The sequence below is a fragment of the Leopardus geoffroyi genome, chromosome C1 (assembly GCF_018350155.1).
Source record: "Leopardus geoffroyi isolate Oge1 chromosome C1, O.geoffroyi_Oge1_pat1.0, whole genome shotgun sequence".
Taxonomy (NCBI): domain Eukaryota; kingdom Metazoa; phylum Chordata; class Mammalia; order Carnivora; family Felidae; genus Leopardus; species Leopardus geoffroyi.
In genome coordinates, this window is record NC_059328.1 from 13,458,079 (window position 1) to 13,479,495 (window position 21,417).

Below are 21,417 nucleotides of genomic sequence, written 5' to 3' on the forward strand. Positions count from 1 at the left end.
TCTGCATGGCACGGTGGGGACCGTGCCAAAGGTTAGGTGGCCCCCCATGGAGCACCCCGAGTTCGATGTCCCCAGCCGCAGCTGGTGGGCCCTGACCCCAGGAGATGCACGCGCGAGCGCGGCCAGGCGGTGAAGTCAGCAAGGAGGGACCGACTCTTCCAGCCTCCACGCCAGCGCGCCCCAGAGGCCTCTCCTCGCCCAGGGAACTGACCCAAACACACATTCACACCTTCTTGACAGCTGACACAGCATGGAAGCGACTCTAAAACATAAACACAGACAGAGACCTTCACTTAGAAGCACTGGCATACTCAGACTGGCCCTCATGCCTACAAGGAGCCTAACACACAAGCCGACCTCCACCTAGAGACACACAGGGGCTTAAATTCACACACAAACACACCCCTCGGTCCACCCACAGACGTAGAGAACCGGTGCCTTAAACCCTTCCTCGCCAGGATGGAAGTTACTGATGAATGAATGAATGAATGAATGAATGAACGTACACTGTATTGTAAGTATCTCTACGAATGAGTGTATATTGTGTGCATATCTGTATGTGTATATCCGTACACACATGCATACGTGCATACATAAAATATACAGCCACTTCTGCAGGTCCCGGGCCAGACCCTCCAGCAAGACAAGATGTAAAGGGACCCCAAGTGTAACTGGACTTCCCCAGACACGTACACGGTGGCCTCAAACTTCATCTCTCAGTCCTTCTCCTCAGGGGCAATGGATATAGCAGGGTAGCACCTCTAACGAAGAAAAGAGCCCAGAAAACCTTGTCGGGCCCCTAAAACTCAGGCCAGCCTGGTACCCGGGCCTGGGCAAGTGCAACCTGGATTCCCCCTTTCCAATTCTAAAGCTACCTGGCCTCCCCCTCCTCAATTCTGGAGCCCCTGGAAGGTGTGGGTTTAACAGGTTTTCTGTAGGCCCCCATTCCCAGAGTGCCTCCCCACCAAGAGCCTGATGAACCCTCCCCACCCCCCACCTCCCCCCCAAGTGCTGGGACAGACAGGAGAGGAGGGAGTCTGTCACATGCTGAGAGGGGCAAAGGTCACAGGTGAGGAAAAGGGGAGGGGAAGGGGGCACACTAGGGCCAGCCCGAGGAGAGCCCCCCAGGCCAAGACGAGGCTGACCCCAGGACCCGGAGAGGGCGGGCAGGGGGCGGGCTGCGGGGCGGGGGCCGAGTTGGAGGGCTGGGTTTATTTTATTGTATTTTGCCTCCAGCGCTGGGCCGGAGACACTCTTTCCCGAGGGAGACAAAAGGCCTGCTGTCCTGGCGTCCTGCCCCGCTGGGAGGGCGGTTCGCCCCCAGGACTCGTGTCCCGGGGCAGGGGCGTCTGGCCACTCTGGCCGGGATGGGGGGGGGGGGGAATCACCACCCCCACTGCTGACCCTTTAATTGGGGCACTTCCCCCTGTAAATTCTGAGCGGGGTGGGGGGGGGAGCTCAGAATTGACGGGCTCCCCGTGGCACCAAGACTCTCCCCCCCAGATCCGGGGCACCACGCTCGCTGTCAGCCTCCGGGCACCAGACTGCCCTCGGAAAAGAGGTTCTGGGTCGTGGCCAGGGTGCCTGAAGAGGAAGGCAAGTTTAAACCCGGCTGCAGCTGGGTGAAGGGAAGGGGGAGACGAGGGGAGAAGACGCAGTCCCTAATATTTGGCACGCCCAGTTTTCTAAGCACTCTGGGCGGCTGGAAGCCGCGGAAGGCTGGGCGAGGACCCGCCACTGGGGCGCGGACGTTATTTCACAGAGAAAGTCATCAACCCTTCTCCTGAAGTCACCCTAGGCCGCTCGCCCGAGTGGCCCCACTGGCGGAGATTTCAGAACGTGTGAGAGACATGGAGGAGATCCGCAATCAGCCCACTCTGGCCCTGGGAGGCCAGAGAAAAGGCGAGAATTCAGCGGAGCCGCCAACCCTGCAGCAGACATTCCCAAGCAGCCGGGACGCCGAGAGGGGCCGTGGGCGACCAGGGGCTGGGCGCTCGGCCGCTGTGGCCCATTCGTCAAAAGAAGACACTTGCACAAAGTTGGCCCCCTCCCCTTCCCTTCTGCCCCCTTCCCCCAGCCCCGGGGCCTCGCTCCCTCTGTGTTAACGGGCGGTTCAAATTCTCCCCCAAAAACCAGGTCGAGCCAGGGATTAGAAAAGAGAGAGAAAAAAAAATATTCGTTGGCGATTTCTTTTCGTTATTGGTCCTCGCCTCCCTTCCGCCCTGGCCCCCTTTTCCATCTCATGAATAAAAGAAAAGTCCGAACCTATCAGATCTCGTTCGCTGCCTCCCCCACCCCCCCGCCGCCGCCACCCCCGTCCCCCCCCCCCCCACTCCTCCTCGTACTCCAGCTGAGCACTTTTGCACAACTTACCCGGCGGATCGCTCGCCCCCTCGCTTCCCCTCTTGCCTTCCCAACCCCGTCACCCCCAGTCGCCTCCCCTCCAGCCCCGAAACTCCGACAGAGCCACCTCATCCCCTCCCCGAGCCTTGTGGGGGGCGGGGGGCGAAAGCCGGTGCGCGAGGGGGACGTGAGTGTGGTCTGCAGCGAGGCGTGGAGGGGAGCGCAGGGAGGGAGCGGGCGAGCGCGGGAGTAAATATATAAATAAATACGGGCGAGAACCCACTCGGCAGCCTCCCGGCTCAGAAACTTTGGCCCGGAGCGCGCGAGCGCGCACGGCCGCCCGTCCGAGGCCGGGCCCTGCCTCCGGCCGCGGCTCCCCCCTCCCTACCCCAGCCCCGCTCCGCCACCGGCCTCGCCTCCCGGTTCCGCCCGGCGCATCCGCCCGCACAACTTCTGGCCGAGCGGAGCGGGCACAGGCGGACTTGGGGTTGGCGTGTTTGTTTGTTTGAACTTCCCTGTCGCCACCTTCCCCCCCGCTCCCGACCGCCCCCCTCCACCAACCTCCGCCCCCCACCTCGCCCCCCTCCCCAGCTTCTGGACGCGAACGGCTGCAGCCGGGGGTGGGGGTGGGGGCAGGGAGCGCGTGCGGAGAGGGGAGGAGGGGGAAGAGGTTAAAAAAAGCGAAGTGGCAGAAGAAGGAAAGAAAGAGAGCGCAGCGGGGGTGAAGGGAGCGGACGGGCAGCGATTTTTGCCGACTCTGGACTCGTCCCCGGCGTGCGTAAGAATGGCGGCCCTTCCCGGCACCGTCCCCAGGATGATGCGGCCGGCGCCCGGGCAGAACTACCCGCGCACCGGCTTTCCTCTGGAAGGTAAGAGCGCCTCCGCGCCTCCGCCGGGAGCCCGGGGTCCGCGGAGACGCAGCCATCTCCAGGGGTGGCGGCGGCGCCAGCGGCAGTGGGGCGGGAGGAGGGGGGGGGCGCGCTCCCCGTCTCATCTGGGACGGAGTCCGGGCGCTGGACCCCGGAAGTTTCCGGGGCCGACACTTGTCCGTTTCTGCGTGGCTTTCGGTGGCCGGCGGCCCGGCCTCACAGGTCGCGCGGGCCCTGGCCTTCCTCCGCCGGGCGGAACCCGGGGCAGATTTCGGCCCCTAGGAAATGCCAGCTCTTCGTGAATTTCAGCTCGTTCCACTATTTTCAGATACTTCCCTCCCCCCCCAACCCCTATAGTTTCTCGCAGCTCTCCTGCGTTCGCCCCTGCAAGCGCGTCCTACTCCTCGTTCCGAATTGTTCTTTTTTGTTTGTTTGTTTTCCCCACTGCTGGGATGGTCTTCCAAAACCCCTTTTATTTCGAAATGCCGACAGCATGTGGATAGTGTGTGTGTCCAAACCAGGAAGGTTCTCCGCTTCTTCCAAAGCAACAGTCAGAAACTCCTGCTCTTGGGGTCTGGAAACAAACTAATGCGAAATAATCGATAGCAACGATTTCCCCCGGCCCCACCCCCACAACTTTTCACTTGGGCTTCGGAACTCTGGAACTCTCCTGGGAGGGGACCCCGGGACGGGGAAAGTGCGCGATTCTGTAATGCGTCCTCCCTAAAGAAATATCCAGCGCCGGGGCGAGCAGGGAACGACGCACCGTGGACGGTTCCCGGCTCCAGAAAAGGGTGCGAGCGGGCTGCCGAGACCCTTTCCTGCGGGTTTTTTTTTTTCTTTTTTTTTTTTTTTTTTTTTTTTTTGGCTTGGTTTTGTGTTGTGTTGCTTTCTTTCTAAACGGATGGAAGGGCTTCAACCTGTCAACCGAGGGATCACTGGGCTTCTGGGGGCAGGTAGCCACGGTGTCACACGGGACACCACTTTCATTTTTTAATTACTCTTCTGGTAATTGTATGAGCCCCCTTGTTGCGCGAGGAAGGCGAAAGGAGGCGGGGAGGGGATGGACGGGCAGGCAGCCTGCGATCTGGGGAGGGAGGGGTCCCTCCGGCAGCGGGCCGGGCGCGGGTCCCTGCATTAGACAGAGGCGAAGAGAGTGGCTCCGTGATCAAGTGCGCGCGAGCAGCCACGCAGGCGGGAGAGCGCACAAGCCCGGGGATTTGCCGTAACACTCTCCTGTAGCGAATGCAAGTGAAACAGGCGGCCGAGGACGCGCAGCGGATTAGAACAATATTTGCCCAACATGACGGAGAATACTGAGGAGAGCCGAGCGCCGGTCGCTAAAGAGGCTCTTGAATATAAAGTTGGGCGCTCGAGAGCTCTCCAGTGCTAATGGCATATCCCGCCACGGAGACCGAGTGACTCTGACTTGGCGACGCACGATTTCTGATTAAATCCGAGGGTGGCTTCAGACTCCTACTTTTGCAAAGAGAGGTGGGGGGGGGGGGACCGGGAGCGCAAGGAAGGAGGCGGTAGGAACAGCCGAGTCTCTTCTCGCCTCCTCCCTTCCAATTATACAGCTCCCTCCACTCCGGCGGCTGTGAAATCGTTCTAATCTGCCAGATCTCCGCAGCCGCCGAGTCCCCAAATTGGGGGGATCGAGGCCGGATTAGTGCACCGGGTGTCCCCCAACCTTCTGGGAGGAAATTGTGTACACTTTGCATTAAGGCTTCTGAGGAGCTCTCCCCTCCCCAGCATACGGCAGGGACTGACCGCCGGGGATGTCTGTCTCCCAGGTTCCCAAAGTCACCCACACCCCGGGGGGGGGGGGGGGACTCTGGCCCATCTGTGTACCAGCTTCTCAGAGCCCGCAGGGACAGTTCATGGATTTCTGAAGCCAACTAGTATTTGATTTGGAAGCTTGGAGCATCTCCCCAGATCTCCCCAAAACGAAATTAGAGCTTTGAGAGGGGTTGGAAGCAAGGAGAGTCCCTCAAGGGACAGCCAGGTGACCCCAGAGGCAGGGACCAACGGCGTCCTGTCACCAGTCCCTCGACTGTTCAGTTAGAAGTTGGACGGCTCTGCCAGCCCAGGCCAGAGCAATAAACACTGGTAGTTAACCAGCGCCTTCTGGCTCCCTCCAAAATGGATCAGTCTTGACCACCTAGGGCACGGAGCGGACCAGAGCGGCCACATCTCACCCGCTAGTGGCCTCTCTAAGAGGCAGACAGACCTGTGGCCCAAACTGCATCCCGGGGGACATTGGTCCCAGAGACTCCAAGACTCCATCAGCCTCTTGGCTCTGTCCCCTCCCTCCCGTCCTCAGAAGCATCAGATCCGTCGTCCTCATTCCCCATGGTGTGACAGGAGCAGGGGCACGCGGCGTCTGGGGGACTGTAGCAGCCAGCCGTGACTCCCCCCCTCCATCCTTGCAGGACCTTCTCTCAGCTTTAGGGCGGTTTTCGCCTGACCTCTGTACTGCCTGGGCTCCAAATGTGTGTGTGTGTGTGTGTGGGGGGGGGGGGCTCAGGGATCCTCTGTCAGGGGTCTTGGGGCTCAAATGAGACCAGCCAGGGAGGTGTGCTCAGTGTCTCCTCCCCATCCTTACCCTGTGCCTCTCTCCTTCCCCATCTGCCCTCCCTTCTCCAGTGTCCACACCACTTGGCCAAGGCCGGGTCAATCAGCTTGGCGGGGTCTTCATCAACGGGCGACCCCTGCCTAACCACATCCGCCACAAGATAGTGGAGATGGCCCACCATGGCATCCGGCCCTGTGTCATCTCCCGCCAGCTGCGTGTCTCCCATGGCTGTGTCTCCAAGATTCTCTGCCGCTACCAGGAGACCGGGTCCATCCGGCCTGGGGCCATCGGAGGCAGCAAGCCCAGAGTGAGTGTCTTTGCTGCGAGCCGACAGTCGGCCTTCCCACGGTTGGGGGATCCTGGCCGTAGCCCCTGTCAATGCCCTCCATCATCCAGTGTCACTGGGGATTCCGTACGCTTCCTGTGAAAGTACAGGGGGAGAGTGTCCTCACCCCCGGATAGCTCCCTCCTTACTTGAATTTCTAGTGGATGGAGATAACTGAGGTTCCAGGTTGTCCAAGACTTGGAGGCCCATGCGTCATCCCTGGGCCGTCCCTATGTCTGCCCCATCCCCTATCATCATCCCAGAGCAGGGAAAAATCTCCCCTCTGTCTTGCCTGAAATAGTGAAAGGGAGATCCTAGGAGTCCTAATTAGCTTTTTATTTTATTACCTATCACTTCCCTGGGCCCTCGGTCAGCTGCCTTCCTGGGAACCAGGCTCAGGTTTTGTGAAGGGATAACGCCAATCTCAGAAGGGGGCGGTGGTGGGGGGGGGGATGGGAACCAGAGCCACCAGCCGGGCCTGGGGCTCTTGGGAGGTTGATATTAAAAGTATCTCCCTCCCCCCACCCCATCTTTCCACTCCTGCTCTCCCACCTCCACCTCTGAAGCAGGTGGCGACTCCGGATGTGGAGAAAAAGATCGAGGAGTACAAGAGGGAAAACCCAGGCATGTTCAGCTGGGAGATCCGAGACCGGCTGCTAAAGGATGGGCACTGTGACCGCAGCACGGTGCCCTCAGGTGAGAAGGCAGCTGAGCCGGCGGAGTCTGGTTCAGGCTCGGGGTTCGGGGCTGGGGGTGGAAGAAAGAGGACAGGAGGTGCTGAATGACGCGGAGCTTGAAGGAAGGTTGGGGGGAGCAAGGGGGACAGGAGCGTGGAGAGAGTTGGGAAGAAAGTTCAGAAAGAGAGAAGAGGAGGAGGAAGGAGAGAAGGAGGGATGGATGGACAGAACGGAAGGAGGGACGGAAGGGGCAAAAAGTTAATCCTATAAGGCTGGGTGATAACAGGAGCTCCCTGGGCACTTTCTGCGGGAAGTGGCCTAGAGAGATGGGTCCATCCTTAGGAGGGTTGATCTCCGGTGGGCTCCCTGGACCCCTTTCCCCAAGTCACAATTTCTGTTTCGATAGTGCCACCAGCCAGCAATGGGTCCCAAATGTGGGGGCCTTCCAGCATCCTGCCTTGTGAGACAGAAAGCGGCCTGGGATGTCCGTATGCAGGGGCACGCAGGGCTGGGCCGCACACCTGAGTGTGGAGACCGCAGCACAGGGGCTGGAGGGCCTCCGGGAAGGCCCTGGGGGAGCGGGTGTGGGTGTGAGTGTATCTAGGGGATGCGCGGGTGTAGGGCACAAGTGTGTGTAAGGATGGGTATAGGAAAGCCGCCGTGACATGCCCCAGGTGGGTCAGCTTCCCTAGCGAGTGACTGTCCTTAGGTGGAGACGCTTAACCGGGGAGGGGGGCAGCGGGTGTGAATCTCATTGCCGCGTGTTGGGGGGGGGGGGTGGGTGGCTGCGCGGCTTTCTCCCAGGGGCCCAGGTCGCGCCGGGCTCCGCTGCCCCAACGACTTATACTCGCTCTTTTGCCTTTGAATTTCTGAGGTTTAGTGAGTTCGATTAGCCGCGTGCTCAGAATCAAGTTCGGGAAGAAAGAGGAGGAGGATGAAGCGGACAAGAAGGAGGAGGACGGCGAGAAGAAAGCCAAGCACAGCATCGACGGCATCCTGGGAGACAAAGGTAGGGAGCCTCCCCGGGGACGCCACGGCGGAGCCGCGCGTCCCCACCCGCCAGCGTGCGGGCCGGTGCTGCGCTTCCGCCGCCCAAGGCTGGCGACCGAACTTCAGCGGGAGGACTCGCAGCCTCCGGGAGGGGGGGGGCGGGGGGGGGGCAGCCGGGAGCCCCCTCGAGGGTTGCCGAGAGCGCCCCCTCGGCGCGCCCGGGGCCAGGGCAGGGCGCGGAGCCGGGGCGCAGACGGACCCCGCCTCCCCGGGGAGCCGGCGGCAGGTTGGTGCACTGCGCGCCGCCGAGTGCGCGAGCCCCGCGCGCAGGGCCTCGCCGAGCCCTCCGGCGCGTGTGTCCTCCGGCGCTGGCGTTTTGGCGGCTGGTCCCGGCGTGGATCTATTATTTATAGGAAGCTTGGGCAAGGGCGGGGGGGGGGGGGGGCGAGGAAGGAGGAGCCGGCCCGCGGCTCCCTAAATGAATTTGTTAACCAGACCCGCACACGCTCTCTAAACGGTCCCTTGAAACCCTGCCTGACAGTTGACTGACCGCTGCAATCAATAAAAATTAGCGAGGGCCGCGTGGGCCGCCGCCGAACCCTCAGCCTCGCGTTGTCAGGGCGCGCGGACCGAGGCAGCGCCGAGTGGGTGCAGCTGGGCGCACGAGGCGGAGGCCAAGTTCCCAGAGGCCCGGGGTGGGGAGGTCTCGGGCGAGGAGAAAGATTCGGACGCTCCTCGCACTCTCCCCACTTTTCAGCGCGGCTGGGCCGCTGCCGGGAGTCTGAGCCTGGCGCCCGGCTTTTTCCCCGGATCTGCTAGGGAAGGCATTTATCTTTCAAGCGCCTGCACGCCCCGGGAAAGGGGGGCGTGCTTTTGTTTATTGACGGGGCGTGGAGGGGGGAAGTTTCGGGAGAAGGGGAAGTCTTTCTCATTACCCCCTCCCCTCGGAGTTCTCTCTGAGACTGCGTCTTCCGTGGGGGCATGGAGGAGAGACAGAAAGACAAGAGCCAGAGCCGGGGAGGCTGGCTGGGGAGAAGAAGCAAGCCCCCCAGCAGGCATGCGGGGCCGGGGCAGGGGTGGGGGGCTGCAGGCAGGCAGGCAGCAAAGACAGTGCTCCTCTGAACCAGCAAAACAGTAGCTTTGTGGAAAGTGGGGAAGCGCCCCGAACCTGGGAACTTGGAAGGAGCACATTTGGCTGGAATTTCTTTGCAGAGGTTTCTCGAGGTACCTCCTTCCTTGCGTCCTGCGAACTCCCAGCCCGGGTCTCTCCCCAGTTTTCAGCAGACTCTCCCAACCTTGAAGATGAACTTCAGAGACAAAGCCCGCTTCCAAAGACAACACCCAGGGAGGCCCAGCCCCCACTGGCCTGGTGGAGTGGGAAGGTGGGAGGAGGGGCAGGGGCAGCCCCTTTGAGAGCAGCCTAGAGCTGGGGAAGGGCCGGGCTATTGACATTCAGGGCCCCAAGTGGAGCCCAGTCCCGCCAGGGACAAAAGGGCGAGGGAAGAAAGGGAGGGAGCCGCGCCTGGCACCCCGCTGCGCCGGGCCTGTCGCACAGCCTCAGGTCTGCAGTGGGAAGGGGTCCTGTGCCGCCAAGGAGCGCCTCTGGCTTGGCCCAGGCGGCCCTGAGCCCTGCGACCACCTGTGGGGGGACCCACTCCTTACTTCAGTTTGTAGCAGAGAGGGGCTTAGGGGCACTTCCTTTTTTTGTGGGGTGGGGCACTTTGAACTTGAAGGGCTCTTTCCTGGTGCCTTAGCACACGGCAGACGCCGTTTCTGGGAGGTACCGGGGGAGAGGCGGAAGGAGGTTTGGTTTTATTTGGAGAGACTTTAGGTGTGTGTGTGTGTGGCTGGGGTTTGTCCAGTTCTGTCTGTGAGGACGCAGCGTAGAGAAGTCTGTCCTGAGAAAGAAGGAAGGGAAGGGGATAGAAAGGGTGGGCTTCGGGGAGCCCTCCGCCTCCAGGGAGGTCCTGTGCTTCTGGTGTTGGTCAGGGCTTACGAAACCAGCTAACAGGCAACTTCGCTGCAGAGAGGATTTCCCTGTAGCACAACCAGGAAGCTTCAGTTCTCCAGGGGTTTGCGGGGAGGAGGCAGAGAGCACAGGAGCTGAGTCTGGAGAGGAGTTGCAGAAATGAAATGGCACCCGTGGGTCTGGTATCCAGAAAGCCCAGCAGTTTTCTGAGTGACAGTGGGCATGTCGGGCGCCGGGACTGTGGGCTGGGTGGCTGTGATCAGCGCATGTGACTCTCCGTGTGGCTCGTTGCCCGTGGCCCTCTGGATCGTGGTGCCGTGGGGCTGTGCAGGGTGGTCGTACGTGGGTGTGAATGGGCAGAGCGACCGTGGGGATGAGTGAGGGTTGCCTGTCCATCTGGTGACAAGTCACATCAGCCCCCTGAGTACCTGGGCAGGCATCCAGGCGACCACCCCCCCCCCCCCCAGTGGGAACCTCTCCTCTCCCTCCTAGGCCCCGGCCATCAGCTTCACGGCCAAGTTAGAGGTGAAAAGACCCCTTAACCTCCACCCAAGCCGGCCAGGTGGGGAGAGGCAGAGACCCCTCAAAGCGCAGAGCAAAGGGAGGGGTGCACGCCCACAAACTTTGTTTTGGTTTCTTGCTCTTGACGAACGCTTTCTCCGGGGGTTGCCCCTCTCGTGGCGGGGAGCCTTGGAAGAAGGGGTTTAAGAGCTCTCCTCTTTAAGCGCTAAAGAGAGATCCCTCCCTGAGTCCGTTTTTCCCTATCGTCCGCTTGGCATTTAATAATGTTAAGACTTATTAGAGCTGGTAATGAAAACTGGGACTCCTGAATAGGAAACTGTGTTGGAGAGGGGTGTAATAGCTTCCAGGCATGGTAAGAAACTATTTATCCGCAATCAGTCCTCACTCTCAGAGTTTGAAGCACAAACGTTAAGTTGAAGGGTTTTAAAGCAGATTAAATTGAGCTTTTATTTCTGTGCACTTTCATCTCTGAACAGCTCACTCCTGCTCCCCTTGGGCTGATATTCATGAGGCTGTTCGTATTTTTTTTTTTTTTTTTTTTTTTTTTTTGCTCTTATCCTTGTTAAGACCGAGTTATTAGGATTGTTGGCGGTGAGAATTTCAGACCGCTGCGGAGAGGGGCTCCGGCCACGCTCTGCTCACCTGGAGAGGGACATGGACAGTTCTTGCCCTCATCCACTTGGACCCTCTTCCCCTCAGCCCTGCCCCGAGGACCAGGGGAGAGACAGGCCGGAGACCCAAGTGGGAAAGGACTGGAGGAGGGACGGAGAAGAAAAAGATTTGCCTAGCCTGAGCCCAGAGAGACTCTGCTGGGAAATTTGATAGGGGTTTGCAAAAAGTGGAGCCATCTCTCTGGGGGAACTAAGGGGGCCAGTGTAAAGAAATGGGGGGGGGAGCAATATCAGTAGTAATCAGCACCCCAAAACCTCATGCCTCTGACGTTGCACAAACGTAGGCTGAAACTGACCAGATCAGAGGTGGGGCTCCGTCTGGGCCTCTGGGGTCCGGCGCCCAGAGGGGTCACGATTAATACGAAATAAGGAGGGAGAGGGGGGACTCACAAACTAAAAAGAAGAGGGTGCATTTTCCTCTGTGGGGGAGAGTGCCATGGTCACAGCCGGGCGGAGACTTTGCTGACTTCCCCGGGTCGGGAAGACCGTCCGAGGTGGGGGCCGAGGGGGCTGCTGTGTAAGGCAGGTCTGTGCTTCTTTCCGTCTTTCCTTAATGCATTTTTAAAGCCGCGAACGTACAGGTGTGGAGTGGCAAATGACGGAGGAGGATCGGAAAGGAGAGGAGAGCCCCGAAGTGTCGGTTTTAGACACTTGTAAAAGGAGGTGGGAAACAATTTAATTTGGCAGCGCGGATAGCTGCTAATGCGGTTTTCGGTCGTTCGCTACACTGGAGGAAGCTGTTTTGATTGTGTGTACAAGGACCTGCTAAATTTAATTAGGCTCCGGGGGAGCGCATGAATAGGGGAAGGGGGGGCTCGGCTCCCCTCAGCCCACACCGGTTTTTTTTTTTTTTTTTCTTTTTTCCCTTCCCCCGGCTTCACACCTGGAAAGGGCATTGTTTACCGGATAGGCGAGAGCGGCCGAGGCAAAGGGAGGCGGCGCGGAGGGAGCGGGGCCTTGGGAGCGGGAGCCGGGGAGCGGACGGAGATAGTCCATTTATCAAGAAACAATCTGCATTGATTTAAACCAACAAGTTCCCTCCTCTGTAAATGTGTGTTTAGAGAAAGGTAATTGACACTCTACCAAATCAAAGGATTACCCCGGGTTGGCAATCTAATCAAACAGAGTCCAGGCGGGATTTGAGGCTGTTCAGAGTGGGGATCAGCTTCGCATAATGGGGGCTCGGAGGAAGATGGGAGGGTGTCAGGCAATTCCCCGGCTTTAGGCTGAGCTCAGTGGTGAGACCAGAGGGAGAGAGGGAGGGGGGCGAGGCCTCCGCCGCGCCCGGGTGGTGGGGGGATGGGGTGAGCGGAGAGGGGGCGTGCGGGGCGGGGGTGGGGGAATATCCCGCAGGAGGGGGGCTCCCGGCGAGGGGCGAGCCCACACTGGGCTGACAAGGCTCCCCCTTTCTTCCCTGCATCCCCCCCAACCGAAGCCGCGAGAGGGGAAGGAGGGAGCGGAGACTCACGGAGAACAACAATGAGATCTAACTATTACAAAGGCAAACACTGGCGCTCGCGCGCGCGCTCGCAGCCCCGGAACCCGCGGTAAATAAACAAAGTCGGCAAACTGTTTGCCAGATAAACTCGTGCCTAAATCGAGTGTGACGGGCAAGGAGAGTCGAGACAGAAGGAGATAAGGTTGGAGGGGGAATGAACGAGCATAATCTAATAGAAGACATTTAGCAAACAAACTTGAGACAAGAACAGGGGAGCGGAGGGTAATTATCCGCCCCAGAGAGCGAGGGAAGCCTTCGGAGGGCTGGGGGTTCGGGGGGGGGGGGGGTGCGGGGGGGCCCGGAGCCGCGGGGGTGGGGCGTGCTGGGGAGACGGGGAGGCGAGAGGCCTTTGGGACTCCACGGGAAACCGGGCCAGGGTCCCCAGGGCGCTCAGGGGAAGGCCTTTGGGACTCCACGGGGAACCGGGCCAGGGTCCCCAGGGCGCGCAGGGGAAGGCCTTTGGGACTCCACGGGGAACCGGGCCAGGGTCCCCAGGGCGCGCAGGGGAAGGGCTCGGCTCCCAGATTGAGGCTCCCGCGCGGCTCCAGCCTCCCGGACGCATTTCTACACGGGGTGGGGGTCCCCCGCCGCGGAGGCGTGCGGGTTTTATGTTCACCTCCGGGCACGCACCGCCACACACACCGGCTGTTTCGAGGCGTTTGTACCTAAAAGACTCGTGTGCGCGGCGCAGCCGTGAAAGGAATTAGATATTTACCAGTTTGAAATAAGCCTGGCTAAGAAGAAGAGAGAAGAGAGAGAGAGAGACATTGAAAAGACGAGGCTGGCTGGGGGAAGACTTCAAACGAATTCATCATTTGGAATGGTGGAGGGGAGATTTACCAGACAGTATTGGGAAGTTATTTAGATATTAATAACACATTTTCCTGAGGCGCGACCACGGCAGCCATCTGCGCGGCTCTTGGAGCTATTTGGCTGGGTGAAATATGGGCGTCTCAAATGTTGGGAAGAGATAACGCAATCAGGCTATAACCCTGGTCCTAAGACGGCATCGCAGCGTTAAACCCGGATTAACCTCCCCCCCACCCCCGCCGCCCCCTCCCCTTTCACAGCTTTCCAAATTTTTCACTGGAATTTACATGGAAGGATTTAAAAGCACATATAACAGTAGCCTTAAAGCAGTAAGGTGATTATTTGGGCTTTTTTTTTTTTTTTTTAAAGAATGCCTTTCTGAAAATGATAGTTGTCACACATTACATCTTATGTAAATAATACGATATAAAACCATATATATTTTTTATACATAGAGAGAGAGTTGAGCAAAGATTTCCTTCCAGGTTGCCTCTTGGGACTTTCTGTTTATCATCATCAGCAACGTTGATGAGGCCTCGTTCCCAATGGGCACCTAAAGAAACATGAAATGTACAATCACCTAAAGCCAGAGTTCACACCACAGAAGGGGCACAGAAGTGCCTGGTGAGGAGAAGCCTTCCAACTGTTAAGAACACAGAAGAGAAACCCCAAAGGGGAGATTCTCCAGGGGCTTTGGGGCCTTGAAGGCCATGACTAAGGGGGGGGGCACATTCCAGGAATTCCAGGAAAAATAGCTCGTCTCCTTCTCCCATCCCAGACTAATGAGGTAATTAGGAAACCCGGTTGGGGATGGGGATAAGAGGAGATTGGAAGGTGGGGATGCCCCCCTCAGTTTTTACTGTCCTAGGCCTTCCCTCTCCCCCCCCCTCCCCCCAACTCTGGCTGAAAGAGGAAAAGGTGGAAATGGGGTCAGCGCTTTCTGACCCGCTCTGGAGCGATTGGCCCCGGCTGGGGTCGGGCAGGGGGAGGGAGGGAACTTGCCTTCCCAAATCGAATCAAGGCAGAACGGTGACCTAAGGGGGAAACGTCGCCATTAGTAGATAGATCTCTCCAAAACTTCAAACAAAGTGGGGTGGGGGTGGGGGGAAGGGAGCGGTGAAGCTGGGTAGGCAGAGGCCAGGCGGGGAAGGGGTCCGCAGGCAGCTCAGGGGGGACCGGGAGCCTGCGAAGGGGAGGGGCCCGGAGGAGGAAGAGAAACGGTCGAGGGCAGAGGGGAGGTGGGGGCCAAGGGAAGGGGTGTAGGAAAGGGGATATGATATGCCGGAGGGGGGTCGGCTGCACTTGGAACTTCAGCCCCCGGGGAGAGGCAAGGCTTCGCGGCGCTGCAGCCTGGGGAGGGATGGGGGGGGGGGGTTGTGTGCGCCCCAAGCCGTGCTTCCATGAGGCCCCTAGGGCATCCCAAGGCGCCTGGGCGCTCCAGCCTGGCCCTCAGTTGGGCACCTCCCGGAGCCGCAGAGCCCCGCAAGCTTGCTGCGGAAGGGTCCGCACGGTTTCTCCGAGACTGCGGGTCAGCTAAATGGTCCAAGATTTGGTCGCCCGGGCCCTGGCTGTGCGCTGGGCCTGCGCCCAGGTCGAGCCCAAGGGAGGGGTGAGCAGAGACCGGGGAGACACAGAGGCCCAGAGGGGGTACGAGAGAGAGGCAGAGCGGAGGAGAACGGCAACAGGGGGAGGGGAAGAGAGAGAGAACGCTGCGCGCTGGAAAACTGAAGCGAGAAAGACCGAGCGCGGGGGGTAGAGAACCTGCCCGGAGCGTTGGAGGGCGCCGAGAAATGCGGAGGGGCCGCGGGAGGCGCGGAGCGGCAGGAAGGAAGACAAAGGGACGCCGAGTCCCCGAAAGGCTGGCCGGGGACGGGCGGGTCGGGAGAAGCCGTAGGCCCCCGAGGCAGCCCGCGGGAGAGCGCGGGCGGAGAGGGCGAGCGCGCGGAGCCGGGCGGCGGCGGGAGGCGGGCGAGCCGCTGTCGTCCTTTTGATCCTCCGCGGCTTCCCCTTATCAGAAGCGCTTTCGGTGACACTGGCACAAAGGCAGTTCATCATATTACAGCGCGGCCCGGCGGCTCGCTGCGATCCCGCCGCTTAATTAGAGGCGAGCGACTCGGGGCCGGCGGAGCGGGAGGGAGGCCGAGCCCGAGGCGGGGGCCTGGGCGCCGCGCTCCGACCCGGGGCGCTGAGCAGGGGCCGGCCCGAGAGCCTGGTCCAGCCGGGACCGGGAACAAGGGCGGGGGGTGGGGGTGGGGCCCTCATTCGGAGCGCTGCTCCTTAAACGGGCCTGTCGGGGTTTCACTGCCACGAGAGTGAGGCTCCCTGCCTTCGGGATGTTCGCAGCCGCCCCTTCTAAGTTCTCGGCTTTGGGGAAGAAATGGCGCAGGCCGGCATCCCCACTCCCTGGCTTCCCACGCCGCAGACTGGAGGGTGAGAGGGTGAGTAAGGGTGACCTTACAAGGCTGGAGAGCTGAAGGCTTCACGCTGCTCTGGGCCCAGTTCACACCCGCAGGGTACCAGCGGCCAGAGGGTCAGATTCCCCCCTCCTGCGGCTTGCCCTGTCCCCAAACGATCCCAGCTGCGCCAGGCAGGAGGAATCAGGAGGGGCAGAGGGCATCGTGGTGGGCCTGGGAAGGAAGGGTGCCAGTGTCGTTCCTGTCCCCAACTCACTGGAGTGTAATCTTGGACAACTTGCTCAGTCTCCCTGGCTCTCGGTCTCCTCCTATGAAAGCCAGAGCCCTGGACTAAGTCGAAGATTCTTGTCCTCCTTGGGGGGACCTTAGACCCCTTTGGGAATTGGATAACACACCAACAAACTGGCCAACCACACAAGTTCGTACAGACAGAATTTCGGGTCTCTGGGCCTCTGGAGGCCATGCCCCATTGGGAACTTCACACAGGCAGGTTTCCTGGTGACTCCAATATTCTCGAGGGAGTGTCTCTCCAGACACTCCTGGATGAGAGAGCCCAGGATGAGGATCTGGAATTGGAGGAGGGGTGTTGAGGCTGGAAGCCTGCCCTCTATCTGGCCCTTGCTGCTGCCACCCCTTTCCAAAGCATGCAGCAGTATCCACCCAGTCACCCCCATTTGGTTGTTGGAAGGGTCCTTTCTGAGGTTGAAATAAGCATAGATGTGGTGTTCCCCTTTTTTGTCAAAGAAAGAGAGGGAGGGAGGGAGAGAGAGAGAAAGGAAGGAAGGGGGGAAGGGAAGGGAAAGAGGGAAGGAAAAGAAAAGAAAGAGGAGAAGAGAGAAAGGGAGGAAGGAAGAAAAGAAATAAAAGAATTGTTTCAGAGGGTGAATTTCTTCAATCTGTAAAATTTTGTTGAGCACCTACTATGCATTGTGCCAGGCATTGTGATAAGTGCCCAGGAGCACCTGAGACACCAAGAAGGTCTCTGCCTTCAGAGACTTTTGAGCCAGGTGGTTGAGACAGAAAATAAACAAGCCTACGATGAAGAGATGTGCCCCAGCGCATGTGTTTGTGTGCATGTTTACCTGGATCTCTGAGTGCGCCTCGCCCCCTTGCCAGGCTGCCTGTGTGTTTTGGTGTTTGTGAGTGTTGTCTTTATGTCTGTGTGCGCGTGACTGCACGCAACAACAGGATGTGCTTGGGGCCCGGGCTGGATTTGGCAGGCAGCCCCCAACCTGACTTGGGGGGTCACAGGCCTGGAAGACAGGGCGCGGGAAGCGCCCAGGGTTCCAGCTAAGAGGAGGCGGGAGGGGCGGCCTGGGCCCAAGCGCCTTCCCTGTGCTCTTTGCCACTGAAAAAAAAAGATCAAACAGCCCCTAGGACAGGACAGAAAAAGGCGTGGGGAGTCCTCCGGAGAAGCAGCTTGGAAAACTCCAGCCTGAACTTTTCTGGGGTCTTTTCACGGGACCCAGACCCAGCGGGGCCCCAGTGGAATGGGCAGCTGCCTTTCTGCAGGATCCTCCCCGGTCCCCAGCCTCTGTGGGGTAACAGGTGGAGAGGGTCCACTCTTGGACGTGGGTTCAAATTACAGTTGTGGGTCTGTAGGTGCCTGGGGAAAGTGGAGAGAAGGTAACATTTGGGGAAGTTTCGTGGGATGTCCTGTGTTGCGTATACTTTTGCGCAGAGATTGTGTGTCTGGAATCAAACGCGCTCCAGTTCTCTGGAAACTTGTCCTATGGTCTGCATCAGGTTTATCTGGGCTGCACAAAAGTCAGGTTCAGAGTTCATCTCCAGAGCATCAACTTTGGGGTTGGTAGGGGTCAGGGGAAGTTCTAAGGAACCTTCGGGAACTCTGTCATTCCCAGCGGAAGCCTGCAGAAGACCTCCTGTCTCCTGCGGTCTCTTGTAACCACAGAACCAACCCCAACTGCTGGTCCAGTGGCAGAAGGAGGAACCCAGGACTTTCGGGACTGATTTTGTACTAATCCCCTCCCCACCCCCACCCCCGTTCCTCCTCTTTGCAAGTTTTTCTCCACACCAGGTCTTCTGGGTCTTAGATTCACTCTCGGGAGAATGAGACGTCCGATAGAAAAAAAGAAATTCCAGTGTGTGTGTGTGTGTGTGTGTGTGTGTGTGTGTGTGTGTGCGCGCGCGCGCGCGCGCGCATGCCCCCGCGAGAAAAAGCTAGGAGATGCCCGTCTGTCTGCTTTCTTCTACTGCTTTTTGCCCCCTCCGTTCTCTTCTTCTATTATGGTCCCTCCAGCCGCCTGCAAATGCCGCCCCTCCCATCTTGGGTGATGGGGAAGGTTCTGAATTATTGCGCTGGCATTTTTAGGGTTTACTGGAGGTGCTGGGAGTGAACCCTAAGCAAAGAGGCTCTGGAACCTCCTTTCCTCCCTTGAGGGTCGGATGGTTTCTGGATTGGGACTTTCCCTTCCGTAGCTGGTGCAGCTGACACCACGGAGGTGTAGCTGGTGCCCTCAGGGCTGAGCCCCGCAGGGGCGATTACCCCCCTAATTGCACCTTTGCCTCTCCGTGCCAAACACACACACACACACACACACACACACACACACACACACACACGCTTCTCCCCTCCTGGCTGGTGGTAGGTTTGAATGCTGGTAGCTCTTCTGTTGCGGAGCCCTGCCTCAGTGACTTGCAGTGGCCAGCCTCAGTTTCCCCATCTGATTAGTGGGCGTGTCTGCCCGTCTCCACCTCCTGGGGCAGGAGGAAATAAGCGCCGGGAAAGCGCCTCAGAAACTGGTCAGCGGGTCCGAGGAGGGGGAGGGGCAGGCTCCAGGGGTTTCTCCTTCCCCGGGCTGACCGCCCCCCCCCCCAACTCGGCGCAGTCCCCGCTCGCGCCTCAATGGCCACTTTAGAAATACAAACAACTTTAGAAATAAAGTAACCAAACCCCCGAAAGGGGCTTTGAAGGGGCGAATGCCTGGTGGCGCTTTACTATGGTGTGGGCCGAGGCCCCGGCCTAATCCCGCTTTCATTTTCACCGACGGCCGCGGGGGAAGCGCTCCGGGCCTCCCGGCCCCTCAGGAGGCTGATTAGGCCACAAAGAGCCCCCATTATCCCGAGAAGAAAACCGGGGGCGGCGCGGGGCGGGGGGAGCTGGGGGAGCGGGCTGCCCGCGCCCGGGCTATTGACTTAGTGGATGAAGTCAAGAGCGGGCACGCTGGGAGCCCTGGGGGGGAGGGGGAGGGGGGAGGGGAGCGAGGGGATCGGCCCCGCGCGGGGGAAGGGGCGGGGAGACGGAACAAAACAGGACGCACAAAACCCCACAACAAAAACTAAGCTTCGGGCGAGGGAAGCTGGCGGTGGAGGGGCTTGGTCCCTGGGCTTCTGCTGGGTCAGCTGCCCCGGGCGGGCGACCCACGGAGCGGGGTGCGGGGCAAAGGAGTTAAGGCCCGTCTGCGAGGCGGTCGGTGGCCTTCTTGGGAGGGGATGCTGGCGGAGAGGAGAAAGTTCCCCCGGCGAGGCTGGTGTGTCTGTCGCTAAGGGCTGCGGTGGCTTGGGCTCCAGGCTCTGGCTCGCAGCCCTTCCCTTCCTCCATGAACCTGGGGAGCTGGGTCCAGAGGTCTCCAAAAGTCGTCCCCTGCTGTGGCCACCTGTGGTTCTGTGATCAGGGACATCTGGTGGGCAGAGGCCACTCCTGAGATGCTCTAGGAAAGGTGCCTGAGCTGGGGCCTCAGCGAGGAGGGGGATGAAGGACAAAGAAAAGCCCCGTCCCCTGACCGAAAGATCTGGGTAACTTTGAGTGAGGTGCCCCTGGAGCCTCAGAGTCCCCATCTGCAAAACTGTCCCATGGATGTCAACTGCAGAAGAGTCGGTGATATAATTATAGAAACTGCAGGGCAGATGAGGACACCAGATAAACAGAACTCTCCAGTCCCTTCCACCTCCTCCTGTGCTCCAAGGCCACTCCCCTATGACTTGAGAAAGAGTAGGGACTGTAAATCTGTAGGTGATCACCTCGTTTGACCGGGCTGGGGTCGGGGCAGGTGCTGAGCCATGTGCAAATGAGTGGCATCCTCCCTGATCTAGAAGAAGTGAGTGGGGCTTGGAGGCAGCTCATTCAACAGAAGGCAGGGGATGGGGGGTGAAGAAGGCAGAAACAAACAAACGGGGACCTCCCAGCTTTGGTGGGCAGGGTTGGGAGAGTCAAGGTGAGCCCTATTTGGTGACTGAAGGAGATAGTAGAAACATCCTCCCGGCGTAGAGGAAGCAGGTGAGGGTATATGACACAGTCCCCCAATCACACCTTCTCCCCGAGAATAGCTGCTGCCCCCCCCCCCCAGTTCTCTTGAAATAGGGGAGGTCTGTACACTGACTCCAGTGACTTGGAAGTGACCTGAAGGCATCTAGACTCTTCATCCATTCATCACGACCGTCTGTTAAGCCTTACTTCCTGTGGGCTGGGCTGGGGGGGGGGGGTTATACCCCCCCCCAGCCCAGCCCAGGTGGTGGGGCTTCTCCAGGCTGAGCTAAGAAGCTGGGACTTGTTCCAAGAGCAGTGGGGAGCCAAGGAAGGGACTTCAGCAGGGAGTGCTGAGCCTGTGGCTGGCTCCCAGGACAATGACAGGGATCAGGCTGGGATCCCAAAGGGTGAGCCAGAGTTGAACAGGCCTTAGAGCTCATCTGGTCATTTTCTAGATGGAAAAGCTGAGGTCCAGAGAGCGTGGCATGAGTTGAGGCCAAAGGAGGGGAAGGGAACGCTTGTTTTCTGGCAGCTTCACCCGCAGAACAGCCAAAGAAGCGAGTTGAAGTCTTGCTTCCAGGAAGGCCAGGGGTGAGGGCCTCGGGAATCTGGCCCTTTTCCATCCCTGCAGTTTGTCACCCTTTGTGTTTATTTTTTATTTACTTTTATTTTTATTTTATTTTTGAGACAGAGAGAGACAGAGCATGAACGGGGGAGGGTCAGAGAGAGGGAGACACAGAATCTGAAACAGGCTCCAGGCTCTGAGCTGTCAGCACAGAGCCCGACGCGGGGCTCGAACTCACGGACCGTGAGATCATGACCTGAGCCGAAGTCGGCCGCTTAACCAACTGAGCCACCCAGGCGCCCCTACCCTTTGTGTTTAATGTGTGATACTGTTTTTTTTTTTTTTTTTTTTTTTTAAGCTCCATTTCACAGAGGGGGACACTGAGGCTCCGAGAGATTAGCTCAAGGAAGGAGGGAAAGGAAGGTTTTCTCCTAGTACGGTCTATAGGACCTTGAGACCATTACCCCCAGACGCCTGAAGGGCACAAGTCTGGCTACTCTTGTCCCATTGGGATAATTGCAAGCCCCCAGCCCCTCCCTTCTATTCTTCAGGAGCCCGGCCCAGGGGAGGCTGGCCCAGGGGAGACTATGGCTCCAGCCATACCCCCCACTACCACCCACAGTCCCAGCACCCATGAGCACCTACGGGGATCTTGAGACTTGACAGATGTCACAGACTTGGCCATCTTCCTTGGGAAGAGTCCCTTGAGTAGCAAGGACAAATAAATGACTTGGAGAAAGACAGAAAGTAACTGCAATATGGCGGCTAGGGTTGGAACTCAGATCCCATGTGAATGGCCCCCACGGACAGGCCCGGGCTTTGGCACTAACTGCCACGTAACCCTGAAGGAGCCACTTAATTTCTCTGGTCCTTCCCCCTTTGTCTGAACAATGGCAAGGCAGGATCAGCCTAGTGGTTTTCATAGTGAGTTCCGTGGAGACTTGGGGTTCCTAGCAAGAGCTTCAGGGGTGATACGGCC

At 59.2% G+C, this 21,417-nt stretch overlaps 1 protein-coding gene across 3 annotated transcripts in view; it reads left to right on the forward strand.

Annotated features, from left to right (window-relative positions):
• The first annotated feature begins 3,012 nt into the window (after nt 1-3,012).
• The window catches only part of PAX7 (paired box 7), a 99,705-nt gene continuing 81,300 nt past the window's right edge, over nt 3,013-21,417 (forward strand). The window contains exons 1-4 of one of the 3 annotated variants that reach the window (XM_045475845.1): nt 3,013-3,212; nt 5,862-6,097; nt 6,682-6,811; nt 7,667-7,801. In XM_045475845.1, coding sequence (XP_045331801.1) covers nt 3,128-3,212; nt 5,862-6,097; nt 6,682-6,811; nt 7,667-7,801 — 586 coding nt within the window. In that variant the 5' untranslated portion in view covers nt 3,013-3,127. The remainder of the gene's footprint in view (nt 3,213-5,861; nt 6,098-6,681; nt 6,812-7,666; nt 7,802-21,417) is intronic. The other 2 variants (XM_045475847.1, XM_045475846.1) reach the window with 2 other exon arrangements.